Source organism: Convolutriloba macropyga, chromosome 3, assembly GCF_964194025.1.
Source record: "Convolutriloba macropyga chromosome 3, txConMacr16.3, whole genome shotgun sequence".
In the NCBI taxonomy this organism is placed as follows: Eukaryota; Metazoa; Xenacoelomorpha; order Acoela; family Convolutidae; genus Convolutriloba; species Convolutriloba macropyga.
The window spans coordinates 62,040,288-62,055,252 of NC_134470.1; the positions used below are offsets into that span (position 1 = coordinate 62,040,288).

Here is a 14,965-nt window from a genome sequence, read left to right on the forward strand (position 1 = left end):
ATTGAGCTCTTTTGCCAGATTGTGGTGAAATTCTCCGGTTTTCTATCTTCTAGTCCTGATTTCTATGGTTCAGTTTGTTCAAACTTCGAATTTGAATTGTATTTATGCCCGGATTTGGATTCTTTTCATGTCATCTTCACTGCAGGAGGCAATCAGCTGTCCTTAGACCTTTCCACTTGTGCAAATCGCAAAACCCTGATAAGTTTTGTGAATTGTGCAACTTCTGCTGCTTATGTCTATTTCATCTTAACAGCTTCTAATTGACATTCAATGAATTCCGAGCATGATAAATTAGAGCAGAGGTTGCATGATTTTGGTGTATTTGTTCGTTTTATTCGCCTTCCTCACTAAGTGTGATTTCAAGTATCAGAGTTCATTGTAAACTTCTTTAATGGATAGTCGCAAAGCGATATCGAGGCTATTTTTGGTCTCGTCTTGTTTTTTTTTGAAGTGTACCTGGCACTGCCACACAAGATCTGTTCACACATTTTCATGATTTTTGTGGAAGTTTTCAAACATTTTCATGAAGTATTGAATTGATGATTTTGGTCACACCGAAACAGGAGTTTCGCTGAGCGGAAAAGCGGGTGGTTTTGCGGCGTGACTTTATTTCACTCCAATTTAAAACTGGAGAGAAAACGGTGTTTGGACAAAAATTTGCTTTCGGGATTGTTTTTTGTTCACATGCGGCAATTTGACTTTGATTTTTTGCTATTCACTTTTTCGATCAGATTTTTAGTCGTTTTTGCAATCCATTTGTTGTCCATTCTAGGTCTAGTCTTTAATTGCTCTTGAACGAAGTTCATGGAAATTATGGTAAACGTGTTGGTCTTTTTTTATGCAAATTTTTCGCTCGACAATTTTCCGTTTTTCTTCTAGAACATTCTTTGAATTCTCAAGAGCACAGTCGGTAGTGCAAATGGTTATAAAGCGGGAGGTCATTGTTTCGAATCCCGGTGGGGTCAAATGTTTTTGCAACCGCCTGTCGTTCGAGAGCAATTCTTCCGACATTCGTCGGTTTATGTTTTGTTTACCCAATAAAATTCTTTGAATTGTATCAGGATTTTTTTACCGTGTGTTTTTTCAATTCGTCTTGTCTATTTTTGTCACGTTCATTTGATCACGCGCCAAGAAAATAATGCGTCTAAAATTGAGAATATAAACTGGAAGAAAAAATGAATAACGGTCATTCAAGCCCTAAAGGTGTAGCACAATATTACTTCAAAGACATTAGTGTTTGAAACTTGATTTTGAAAAGAAGGATAATTTGAAATCAGAATCTGTTCGTTATCGAAGTTTTTTTTGTCTTTGGTCTTTCTTGTCTTAATGATCATGCCTCGATAGGCTACCTCGAGGTTTTAATCCTGCAATCTGTCGACCTTGGCCTCTGCTATTCTAGAAGCATATGAGTGTTAGCAAGAAGAGCTGAGTGAGGCAAAATTTTGAGGAACAATTTATATTGATTATTCTGGAACGAAGATTGAAGTAATTATTATAGTATAAATTTTCGCTTGATCGGGTTGACATTTCAATTGACTTTTTTGCTCGCACGCTCTGTCTTGTGAATTTTTAAACAGCTGAGAACATTAGAACATTTGTTGGTGCTTTACATTTAGCTAAACTGAAAAGGAATGCCGAAATTGCTTTCTTTTGTTTTGAATTTGAATCACTTCAGTAATATATTATAGTCTTTAAAAACCTCGTCTGAAGCTTCGTATTGAAGTTTCTATATTGACGATGCACCCTTTAACTAAAGCAGGCTACAATCACCCTTCCACGATTGAAGCAGGCTTCCATCAAATTGAGTTTTTGCTTGTTTTCGAAAGAAATTCGTATGATGTTAGATGGTTAGAATTTTTGAGGCATATATGCAAGTTTTCCGTTTCCATGGATTGAATACTTCTGTTGCATCGAGTTTTGTAGTTGATTATTTTTAACATTATTATTATTAGTCGGCTTTTAACTCTGAGCACTCTTTGGAGTCTTCGGGCTGTTTTTAATTTTGTAAAGAATGTGGGATTTTGAGGTTTTTGCTCTTCTTTTTTTTTCGTATTTTTTATTACGTTTCTGGAACGTTTATTTTTAAGTTAACAGTCGGTATTAGTATTTTTCTTTTGTGGCTAAAATTCCATGGCTCTGACTGGTTAGTGCTGTACAATCTGAAGAACTGTGTATATCTGTCATTGTTTTCAGGAATAATTTTTACAGTTATTTGAATAATTTTACAAAATCTTGACTTTTTTCGAAGATGGTAATCAAATGACCTATGGGAAGAGATATTTAATTTCATGAGCTGAGTGAAAAGAGTTTTTAGTTTCTTCATGCTGGTTTTTGAGATTTTTTTGTGGTTTCTCTGATTTCAAGCCAGGAGTTGTAACGTTTCTTCGGCAAGAGGTTAAGAGGAGCAGTTAAAAGTTAGTTTGGTTTATCTTTTGCTCTTATTCATTTATTAGGCTTTTCCGTGCAATTTTTTCTGTTTTTTAAAATTTTTTTAAGGTGGCACTCACTCTTAAGCAAGAGGTTTAAGATCATTTACGTGATTAGAGTTTGATAATGGGTGATTTACCCCACTCAACAAAATAACCTTTTCACTTTAAATTTAATTTGAATTGTTTAATGTCAAAGAAACTCTAATTTGTGTAATCATTGTCCCTGAGAAAGAGGCGTATGCTGATACAAAATGAAGAAGTCTAATTAATTTGTTTGATTTTTTCCCCTAGTTTTTAGGAGGCATTGATAACTTCGTGGACTCATTTCTTTGTTTCTTTTCTACGGCACGCACGTCGATTTCACTGCTATATTCGGATACCTGCCGGCTATGTTTTGGTTTTATTTCTTATTTAGAGTTGTTTTGTTTGCTTCTTTCATTTTAGCTGGCCATGTTGGAGTGGATTTAATTGGTGTTGTTAATTTTTGGTCCAATTTTGACTTCGCCGTTTTCAAGACCTCAAGAAATTTTCGGTTTAAATATTTAATGAAGGAAACAAACCTCGAGACAAAAAGTTCATAAGGAAAACTCCTCGAACAAATTCGAGAATTTGAGATAGTGTTTCTTATGTATATACGGGTCTTGCGCTGAGCGAGCTAATGTGTTTGATTACGCTCCGTTATCACGTTGGTTTTGGCCTGCATTCAAGCTATATTGGTGCAATTGATGATGTATTTTGCAGTTATTGGTTGTCTTAGATGCTTATCAGCAGTTCATGAATGTTTTACAGTTTTTGAAGTCTGTGGAGGCTTTTGCCTCTTGTTTTTTGCTTCTTCGTCATGGAGCCAGTTGCTTTAATTTTAGGTCAATTTCAGCTATTTTTGTTCCGCCTCCACATTAGTGGGGGGGGGGGGGAACTATATGCTCAACTGTTTTTGTTCTGTCAATTTAAGCCGATCGATAAAATCATCGGAAAAAGTTGTAGTATCAATAGAAAGCACATAAAGTATAGAATACTTACTTTAAAAGATTTTTTTACTTCGTTTTTCCGCGGAATTACCGAGGTTTGAAGTTTTTCTAACATTAAAGACAAGGAATGATGAATTATTTGATCTGACGCTTATGGGTAATATTTTGACCATTTTTCATAATAATGGCTTCAAATAGGCTTCTTTATCCCACACTGTCCAAATTTACCGGAAGGACCGACCTAAATACTGCTGAGAGAATTGTTGTGAGCTCAGATGTGGCCATTTATACTTCCGCTTCTTAAGAGAGTGTTCTGTGATTAAAATTGTTACCAAATAGCATCGTCTAGTTTTGATACTTTTGTTAGCCAAATTTTGATTAATTACGTGTTTATAATAAACGTGCGCGGTATCGAGGCTAGTTTTGGTCGCGTCGTGAATTTTAGTAATCGAATTTTAACAAGGATTTGGATTGTATTGATGCGCGCGCGGTCTTTCAATTTTTTCTTATTTCTTGAATTTTGTCTTAATTTGTTGTTTGTCGTTGTCCTATAACTTGGCGCCATTAATAATACTTTTAATATCATTATTTGCGCGAGCATTTGCCATCTTCTGTAATTGACTGAAGAAAAGCATTCAAACTAAGTGTCGTCGAATATATGGAAACACGTTTATCGAATTAAATATCGGTATTGATTTGATACGAGTTTTTCAAATGGCCCTCGTGCATTTTGAATTTCATGCTAGATATATTTATAAATTAGTGAATTTTACGATAAATTTTAATGGCTAAACTGCGGCCAAAGAAAAATGTTCAGATGTTTAAAAGAACTTTAGCCCAATTTTCTAGTTTCTCAATTGATGGAGGTTTGATTATTTGTAGCGTGGAACGTAATGTTGTGCGATATTAGTGTAAACTCCTCATTTAGGTCCAGTGGCTTCTGGATAACTACGAAACTGCGGAAGGAGTGAGCCTACCTAGATGTGCGTTGTACTACCACTATCTGAAACACTGCAAAGAGAACGAATTGGAACCAGTTAATGCAGCGTCTTTCGGCAAGCTAATCCGGTCGGTATTTCTGGGCTTGAAGACTCGACGTTTGGGTACTCGTGGGAATTCCAAGTACCACTATTATGGTATCAGAATCAAACCCGGATCACCTCTGAACAACGTGCCTCTTGATTTTTTGTATCAGCCAAATCCAGCGCCCCCAGCTGTCAGCTCAGCAGCCAATTCTGGGAGTGGAATATCTTCAGGGAAAGCGAATGCTATCAGTCCAAGTAAAAGCCCAAATACAGTGTGAGTTATTACTGAAACTGTTGGAAAGCTGTCTAGAAAGCAAAAAAAGATAAACGGAAATTCTTCTGCGGATCTTGTCTTTGGTGCCAGTTTTTGATTAAATAGTCAAAATGAAAATTTTAAAAAGCATTTATGCCAAAAAATGTTTCATTAAAATAGTTCATAAATTAAGTACAAAAAAGACAGAAACGAATTTCACAGTTCGAACATACTCTATTATTTAAGTTTGACTAGAAACCAAACCCTAGTTTCTTCAATAAATGGCTTGAAACGCGAGTGAAAACGGCAATAGTTTTGAAATTCCGTTCTACATTCACCTCAAACTTATAATCAATTTTGGATAAAATTTGAGTAATTTGAATTTACCGTTTCGAACACTGGAGGAATAAAACAAGGAGGCCCAGTAGTGTGCTTTTGCGCATAATATTCCGAACCCGCTTATCAGCATTTTGACTCAACTGTCTACCAAATTGAGGAAGATATAGGAAACTTTGAAAAATTCACAATTGAAAAGAATTGTTCAATTTAAAATCGTTTGAAAACAATTAGTGTATGAGTGAAAAGATTGTTGTAAACTCGAACCACTAAATGAATTAAATAATGGCACATCAGGGGATTTGGGGACCGATGGGACCTGTCGTTAACGAGACTACGAGACAAGACAAACAACAAAATAAAACAGCAAAAAAAACATTAATTTTGGGCAAAACTCAATATCTATCTAAAAAAAAACTTTTATTAACAAAGTTAAATTAGCATCAGATAAAACTCGAATTAAGAAATTAACTTGCACCTCGCTACAATGCAGAGAGAACCGGTCCTTAATGATGCTAGGTAAGGACTCGACAAAATGAAGAATGAACCGGGACAAAGTTCAAAAATCCATTGTTGGATTTAAAAAATACATAGTCAAAAATCTATTTGTGGCATTGTAAAAATTATTTCAAAAATCATTAACTTTTAAGAAAAAATACTGGATGCATTCACACATAAGGCTTTTGGACGCCAAATAGATCTGTCATTGTGAAAATTTAGTCATAAGCTACAAAATAAGAATTACAGGCAAAACATAAAAGTTAAAAAACAAAGTATTTAACCGAAAAAAATCATTAAGCAATAATTTATCACATTATATATGTTGATCTGGGTCTCATTTGAGCTTCTGTGGGACTTGTTCTTAAAAACAATGTGACAAGACAAAAAACCCGATTTTTAACTAACACAATTTTTTATGAAAAGTGTTCAAGTAATAAAACGTGACTTTAATCTTAAAGCGAAAGTAAAGGTATTTGTGCCTTACAAGATAGAGGATGGGATCTGTCATTAATTGTACTAAGTTGGAGAGAAAGAAGAATGAAAATTGGTGGATTTCAATATTGCATTTGTATTGAAAATAAATAAACAGTCATTAAAACCATCATCTATCAGCTGAAGGTATTATATAGTTACATACCTTTATAGGAAGCCATTGAGTCTTGTCATCTTTCAGAATATCTCAGGAAAAAAAATCAAATTTTGAAAAAAAATTAATGAAAATTTACCAATTTTTGCGAGAGGCGTCGAAGCAATTAAAACTGAGCTATTCACTGAAAGCATTCATGTCTAATTGAACCTCCTTTCAACGCCAATAGGACTGTCATTACTGTGATAACGTGACGAGAGGCCAAAAGAACCACAAATTTGGCCTCTCAGGAAATATCCAAAAAACAAATGTATGAATACTCGTATAAAGGTCATAAAATCATTAGTTGAAACAAAATGTGCAACAGATCAACTTTTGCTTCTGTCGAAAGAGGATGGGGCTTTGCATTAATGAGACTGATCTATAGGTTGACTAAAATAGTATTGAAAAACTGATTTAAATCAAAAATCACTGATTTTTAACAATCAATGTCATAAGAGCCATTAGTAATTAACTGAACGCATTAGATAGTTTCACTAATAAATATTTCGCCAATAAATATTTCACTAATAAATATTTGGCTAAACTTAGTTTTAGCCATAAAAACCATCAGCTTTTCCCTAAAAATAATGTTTGTTCATTGGGCTTCATTCGAATTTAAATAGATTTTCTCATTAATTGACCCTCTAAATGTAAGCCGACTTTTCTGTAATTGGCGTTAAAAAAATATGCGAAGACTTTAAAATTGTCCAAAACAATTCGATTACATTTTGATTTTAAAAATCAGGATTAGGTCAAACCTGGTTTGCTATAGCTGCGCTTCTTTAGGAACACCTAGTTGTTCCAAATCTTGGCTTGATGCATAATTTGTGGACGAAATTCTTTTTGTATTAAAAATAATGATACAATTTGGATAAATGTCGATCTAAATTAGCGAAAAGCACGAGCAATTTTTTCAGCACATTTTACTGAGGAAGCTGAAGTAAATTTAGCCCCCATCTGGGAATACGACGATTGTCTCAGCAGTTTTTTGGTCTAATTTGTGACAACTGGGACAAAGGGAGCTAAAGAAGCATTGCAGCCAAATTGATAAAAATTTGAGCAAAAATTACGGGAACTGTGAATAAAAAGCGGAAATCAGCCGAAATTCACAAAACACACCTCGATAACTCAAAATTATCAAAATACTCACGATTATCTGTTTTGCTTGATTTTCTACGCTTACGTCTTTATGCAAAATTTTTATTGAACAGTATAACTGTTCGATTGAATTTTCAATTGCTTTCCAACGAAGTTGAAGCAATTACAGTCGTGCTCGTCTTTTTTATGCATTTTTTTTCACTACCGACGTCTCGGGTTGTTCTTTTCGTCGGACCTTTTGACTTTTTGTCCTCAGAAGCGGGATGAAAACAGGTGAAGACCGGATAGCATTAAGTTCTGTTAGATTCTTACGGTTCTTTAATCTCTAAATATGCGATTCATCTGTTTAAGGGACATAAATTCATGGTATGAAGGGCGTTTTACCTCCTCCCATTTCCCCCTTCAACGCTTGATTTCTTGCTTGTGAGTGTGTCACTATAAGTTGCCTATATGAGCTCTAATAACACTGGTCTTGTTTCAGGAAGAAATTGTCACCAACAACAGTCACATCGGCGAACAACATCAGTCGACCTGGAAACACTGACAGTGCCGGCAATTCACCCGGAGGTGGCATCCTAAAATCTCAGCCAACGACACCCGCACTGGGAAACTATGGTGGATGCTCAGAACAGAGGACCGGAACCCCGAATCTGAGCCAGTTCCAGCAGTACCTTGGTCAGATGTCGTCATCAGCGACACCTCTGCCTACATTACAGATCTCAGCAGATTTCAGATTCCCCGATGGTGTTATGATGGAGGACTTGAGAGAGTTCGAACACGTCTATGTTGAGCACTGCGAAGTACGCTCGTGTTTTTTTTGTTGCTGATTGCCATATAATATTTTTAAATTCTGCTATCCACAGTTCCCTAAAATCCTTAGTTGTTCTCTGATCATTTTGTGACCCATAATTCCAATCAATGATTTATTGTCAGTTTAAGGACGCTGAAGTCTACGCTTTTTTAAATACGTTGTTTTAAAGTTTTTAATTGCTCCCTAACGAAGTTTGTAGCAATTATATTCGTCCTGTGGTATTTTTTAAAACGAAGTTTCGCTTGACAGATTTTTCCTCTGACATATTTGATATATTTCGTCCTAAAAAAGGGATAAACAGGTAGCGCCCAGGGGGCATTAAGTTCTCTTAGAGCCTTTCAGCTCGCTACTCTCAAAGTACGTGATTCACAGAAACTGTTTTGGAGACTTATGGTGTGAAGGGCTGTTCGTAGAGGTTGACCCTCCTCTCCCCCTCCCCCCCCCCCTCCCACAATCCTCCCGGTGCACCCCCCCCCTCCCCTGTGCTCACCTCACAAGCCTTCAATTAAGCTAAAGCTAGCCTCAGCCTCACTAAACCATAGGTAGCTACTGACAAAGCCAACCGCTCGCCGGTCGTTTGAGAGGAAATCGCTCCGGCGTTAGTCGGTTGTTTATAATAGCCGAACAGCAATAGCTGGGACTATTATTGGCCTTCTTTTGGTTTTTTGTCGTCAAGATTTTTGTTACGACCATATGCCGTCACAACCACTTCAAATCTGAGTTTTGTTCATTCGTTCATACAATTTTAACTGAAGTGCGTTTGTGACGTCATTTTGCACTCTTAGTGGAGCGAGTTTTTTATTCGCGTGATTAAATTTTTTAGTCACTCTCAGAAATGACCCTCACTCTGAAATTGGCTTTTCTTTACTTTATTTCAATGAGATAAGGTCAAGTCAGTGCGTGTCACTCTAATTGAAGGTTATTTAAGAGCTGCTTAAAGAAGCAGCAATAAGTTATACAGACTCATAATCAAATTATAAATCTGTGAAATCAAAGCATTTAATGACAACTTTCTTCGTCTTTCTTTTACTATGTTTTTGAGATCGCAGATCTACGAAGCTATTGCGGCTATTTTCTGGCAATCTGCCAGCTATTTTAAATGTTGTTATTGTAGCTGTCGTTGGGCTTTAACTCGGGGGTATTTTTGGCGGGATATTGGCTCTTATTGACGTTTTTACGGGTTCCTTAGTTGCATTTGTTTGTGTAATAATAAAACTAGTTGTATTTTTATGTCTATCCACAACTTGCATCTATCCACAACTTGCATCTATCCACAACTTGCATGGTGGGTAGATTCACAGACTGCGAGAATTTTTTCTTTAAATCGATATCTCCAACCATGATTCTTGCGACCAGTCGGCTTCAAATTTACGCATGACTTCTATCGATTTGAAACTAAATGAGTGTGAGAAGTCATTTCACTGTTTTTTATTAGCGGCGAAGCGATAGCCGCTATTATTTGTTTTTTTTTTATTTCATCGTCTCCATCGATGATTCTTGCGGACCCGACTTCTTGGGATTGACTTTTTAATTTCAGTGATTTCTACTGCTTTGCAGTGAAAATTTGTGTGCCTGACGTCGTTTGGTCCCCTTTTAGGTGAATTGCGTGACTTACCTCACTAAAAAATGACTTCTGAACTCGCTTAATGAACTTCAAATTTCATGATTATTTACTAGTTAAAGGTCAATAATGAGCATCTAAGTAGTATCAAACGTATATGCCTTATTTTTGAGTATGAGGTTTTGATTTCGAATATTAATTTTGAAAAAGCTCCATTAAGGCTTTTTGCTTATAGATTCTATGTGTCTCATAAAAATGACAGACCGAATCCAACCAAGAAGTCTAGTGGTCTTTTAAAGGACTGGTGGTCAAGCTGCCTATCTTATTTCTTTAGTTGTTTCAATTCATGAAATGCCACAAGCGTCTTTCACGGCTATTTTCCGGCAATCTGTGGGCTGTGTTTTTTGTTTTTAGTCAATAGCACGATAACTTCGTGATCATACGTGACGTACATCACTAAAAACAAATTCTAAAACGCCCGATGGCTGATCATGTAAAAGTGCACATGTTCTTGAAGGTCAATAGAGTGCAACAAACGTAGTGCACTATTGCTTTGATCTTCTTTGTGCAACAAGGAAATTAAAAGTGGTTAAATGTACTTGCAACAAAACCGTCTTATTACAAATCGACCATATTCAAATTAAAAAACAGCAGTCATTGTATTTTAAAAATTCATGCGGTTAAACATATTTGCAGCAAAACCATACTACAAATCACTTGAGTATATATTTAAAAACTTCAATCAGTTTTCTTTAAAAAATGACATGAGTTTCTTCGAATTCTTTTCTTCCTAAAAGAATATCTGTAGAAAGCTCTCACGTTTGTTTTCAAAGGAATTCTTTCATGCTGTGAGACCAAACAGTCCCTCATCGTTTTGCGTTTTTTCATCTCTTGCTAACCGAAGCCATTGTGGTGACTTAGTTCACTTTTGTACGCATTGATGAACAATCGAATTCATTTCGATTACTGTTTTTACATGCTGTCTAAGTTTAAATTGTTTTATTGGAGCTTTTCGTTGAAGACTGCGATAACAGTGAGTTTTTTGGTTTTGTTTGTGTCATAATGAAAATTTGATTAGTGACATTTTTGCTAATAAGCCCAGTTTTTGTCTGTAATAGCTCTGTCATATTGTTTATAAAGCACGCTTTTATACCCTAGTCTCTTTGTTGATTAATTAGTGGCAGGTTTTTCATTTAAGTAAATGTCGAGAAATTGAAGAAAAAAGTGTGAAAGCACGTGTTTTTTGGAAAATACTATGTGAAATGGAATTATTTCAAGGAACTTTTCATATAAAACTTTAAAATCTTCAACACTTTTGAATATTCTTCTTCTGTTGCTTATTTTATCATTTCTCTGTCGTTGTGAAAAGTCTCAACACTCTGTTTTGCGATTATTTTCCAGGAATCTGCCGGCTATGTTTAATTGCTCAAACAAAGTCATGTTAGTCATGTCAGTCTTTTTTAATGATTTTTTTGATTGACCGATCTTTCCTCTGAGCCATTTGATTTTTTGTGCTCAAAAACGGGATAAGCAGGTGGCGCTCAGTGGGCAACAAGTGCTCTTAGAGCCTTTCAGCTCACTAGTCTTCAAGTATGCTATTCACAGAAACTGTTTTGCAGACTAATACTTATGGCGTGAAGGGTGGTTCTTAGAGGTTGAAGAGCCCCCCCCACTGTTGCCAACTTTTCCATAATAATTCTTTCATGCTCATATTGGCTGGATGTAATTCTTGAGAGTATTAAATAATTGAAGTGATAATATCTGACAGCGCGCACAATATTCTAACCAAAAACAAATAAACTTTGAGATTGCTTAGAATACCCTGCATTTCGCAGGCACAAAAGCGAATAGATTAATTGATTTGGAGAAGCAATGTGAGAATAAAATAGCTTTATAATAGCGAGTTATTATTGGCCTTCTCTTGGTTTTTCTCGTAGATGGATTGTTTGGTATAATATTGTTAAATTGAAGCTTTATGAATATGTGACCCACTAAATTTTTAGTAAAGTGGTGTCGAGAGCCTAACAACGGTGAAAAATAGGCTCAAGTTTCTCATTGTAGAAGTAATTTTTTTTTCATTTTTCATTGATTTCTGTATTTTGATCTTGGAACGCATTGCTGCGTCAGTATAAATAGCAATGGCCTTTCTGCGGTGTTTTGTCCAATTTTTAAGTTTTTTGCTTTGATTCCGTTGTGATTTAAAAGAATAAACATCTCTGCGTATTGGGAATTCAAATTTGGTATTAATACTTCGGTTATTGCTTTGCGGTTATTATTTTGCAGTTTGTTTAAAATTCTAAGAAAATTTGTTTTTTTTTTTGCAATTTTGATTTTTTTTGTCATTTTTGCAATATTTTTCAATGTATCGATCTTGAGTTTAGTTTTAGCTGTTTTCAAATAAGAATGGGCGTTGATTTTTTAAGATAAGCAAATTGGATATTGTTGATGCTCATTAGTTGCTCTGGAATGAGAAGCAATTATTGTAACTGTGTTTTTTATTCAAATTTTTCGCTTGACTGTTTTGTGTTTTTCTAGAATAATCTCTGACTTCTCAATTGACTTTTTCAAGCAATTCTTCTTGATTTTTGAGTGAATTCAATTGCTCTCACTCCGAAATAAATTTGGTTGTCAAACAAAACCGATTGTCAGAGGCTCGACCACAAATCCCTGATAGCCGAGTAGTTAATACCTCCATCGAGGTGACGGGATAGGACTCAAGAGGTCGAGGTTCGAATCCTTAATGAAAAATTCATCGAGGCTACTGCCCCTTAATTGAATTGCGCCGTTTGTCACTCGAGAGCAATTCTTCCGACTTAAGTCGGTCTTTGTTTTTTTAGTAAGATGTTTGCACACAGTTTTCATGATTTTCATCTTTCCAAAGGGATGAAGAGGTAAATCCAGTGGCTATTAAGTTTCATTAGAAGCCCTCAGGAGGCTTTAGTAGTTAGAAAGTGCTGAGGTAGGAAGTGCTTAGAGTGCTCAATTTGCTAAATTCAATGTTGAAAGGTCATATTTAGGAGTTTTTGAGCTTAAATTGGTGCAATTTTTAACTTGTTCCTCATTTTTTTAGTCTTTTGTTTATAGATGCGAAGCTAAAAGTTGAGCGGAGATATATTGCTTTGCTCTTTTTTCTTTAGTTGTTTTTTTTTCCTGAAAGTCCACAAGCATCTTTCACGGCTTTTTTCCGGCAATCTGCGGGCTATGTTCTTTGTTTTTAATCAATAGCACGATCTTTTCTCGATCATACGTAACGTACATCACTAAAAACAATTTCTAAACGCTCGAAAGCTGATAATGTTGAAGTCCACATGTTCCTGAAGGCCAATAGAGTGCAACAAACATAGCGCACTATTGCTTAGGTCTTTTTTGTGCAACAAGGAAATTAAAAGTGGTTAAATATACTTGCAACAAAACTGTCTTGCAACAAAACGTCTTATTACAAATCGTTCATATTCAAATTAAAAAACAGCATTGATTTTTCTTCAACAATTCATGCAGTTAAACATATTTGCAACTAAACCGTACTACAAATCAATTGAGTACATATTTAAAAACTTCAATCAATTTTTAAAAAATGACATGAGTTTCATCGAATTGTTTTGTTCCTAAAAAAATATCTGTAGAAAGCTCTCACGTTTGTTTTCAAACGAATCCTTTCATGCTCTGAGACCAAAAAATCATTCATCGGTTTGTTTATTTTCATCTCTTGCTAACCGAAGCCATTGTGGTAACTTATTTCACTTTTGTACGCATTGAAGAACAATCAAATTCCTGCTGTCTACGCTCTAATTGTTTTATTCTAGCGTTTCGTTGAAGATTAAATTAACGCTGATTTTTTTTTGGTATTGATTGTGTCATAATGAAAATTTGATTAGTGACATTTTTTGCTATTATTAGCCCAGTTTTTTGTCTGTAATAGCTCTGTCATATTTTTTAGAAAGCACGCCTTGATACCCTAGTCTCTTTGTTGATTAATTGGTTGCAGGTTTTTTATTCAAGTATATTTTGAAAAATTGAAGAAAAAGAAGTGTGAAAGCACAAGTGTTTTTTGGAAAATACTATGTGAAATGGAATTATTTCAAGGAACTTTTCATATAAAACATTAAAATCTTCAACACTTTTGAATTTTCTCCTTCTGTTGCTTATTTTATCATTTCTCTGTCGCTTTGAAAGGTCTCAACAGTCTATTTTGCGGTGTGTTTTCCGGGAAACTGCCGGCTATATTTAATTGCTCTCAAACGAAGTTTGATGTGACTAATATAATTGCTAAACTTCGTTTGAGAGCAATTAAATATATCATCAGTCTTTTCAATGCCTTTTTTTTGCTTGACCGATTTTTTGTCTGACCCATTTCACTTTTTGTGAGAATCAATGTGAGAATAAAATATCTTGATACTTTTTAATACCTGACAGCGCGCACAATATTCTAACCGAAAACAAATAAAAAAAACTTTGAGATTGTTTAGAATACCCTGAATTCCGCAGTCACAAAAGCGAATAGATTAAGTGTTTCTGAGAAGAATTGTGAGAATAAAATAGCTTGATAATAGCGAGTTATTATTGGCCTTCTCTTGGTTTTTCTACGACTCGAAGAGGAGTTTTCGTTTTCTGGAGTTCGCTTTTTTGAGCTATAAGCGAAATGGAGTAAAGTTGCCATTTAAACTATTTTTTACTGAGCAAGAAAGGTTTGTTATATGCACAGCGTTGAATGTGAGCGTCTGTTTTTCGAGCTTTTTTGGAGGATTGTGCTTGTAGCTGACCATGTCTAGCCGTTTTTCATCCATTTCATCTCTTTTGTTTTTTCTCGTAGATGGATTGTTTGGTATAATATTGTTAAATTGAAGCTTTATGAATATGTGACCCACTAAATTTTTAGTAAAGTGGTGTCGAGAGCCTAACAACGGTGAAAAATAGGCTCAAGTTTCTCATTGTAGAGTTAATTTTTTTTATTTGTCATTGATTTCTGTATTTTGATCTTGGAACGCATTGCTGCGTCAGTATAAATAGCAATGGCCTTTCTGCGGTGTTTTGTCCAATTTTTAAGTTTTTTGCTTTGATTCCGGTGTGATTTAAAAGAATAAACATCTCTGCGTATTGGGAATTCAAATTTGGTATTAATACTTCGGTTATTGCTTTGCGGTTATTATTTTGCAGTTTGTTTAAAATTCTAAGAAAATTTGTTTTTTTGCAATTTTGATTTTTTTTGTCATTTTTGCAAAATTTTTCAATGTATCGATCTTGAGTTTAGTTTTAGCTGTTTTCAAATAAGAATGGGCGTTGATTTTTTAAGATAAGAAAATTGGATATTGTTGATGCTCATTAGTTGCTCTGGAATGAGAAGCAATTATTGTAACT

General features: G+C 35.0%; 2 protein-coding genes across 2 annotated transcripts in view; one reads left to right on the forward strand and one right to left on the reverse strand.

Annotated features, from left to right (window-relative positions):
• Positions 1-14,965, reverse strand: part of LOC142336337 (uncharacterized) — a 115,645-nt gene that overhangs the window by 84,145 nt on the left and 16,535 nt on the right. The gene's annotated exons all lie outside the window — the stretch shown is intronic.
• LOC142336336 (uncharacterized) overlaps positions 1-14,965 on the forward strand; it is a 71,562-nt gene that overhangs the window by 4,956 nt on the left and 51,641 nt on the right. The window contains exons 2-3 of the mRNA XM_075385093.1: positions 4,326-4,696; positions 7,720-8,038. Coding sequence (XP_075241208.1) covers positions 4,326-4,696; positions 7,720-8,038 — 690 coding nt within the window. The remainder of the gene's footprint in view (positions 1-4,325; positions 4,697-7,719; positions 8,039-14,965) is intronic.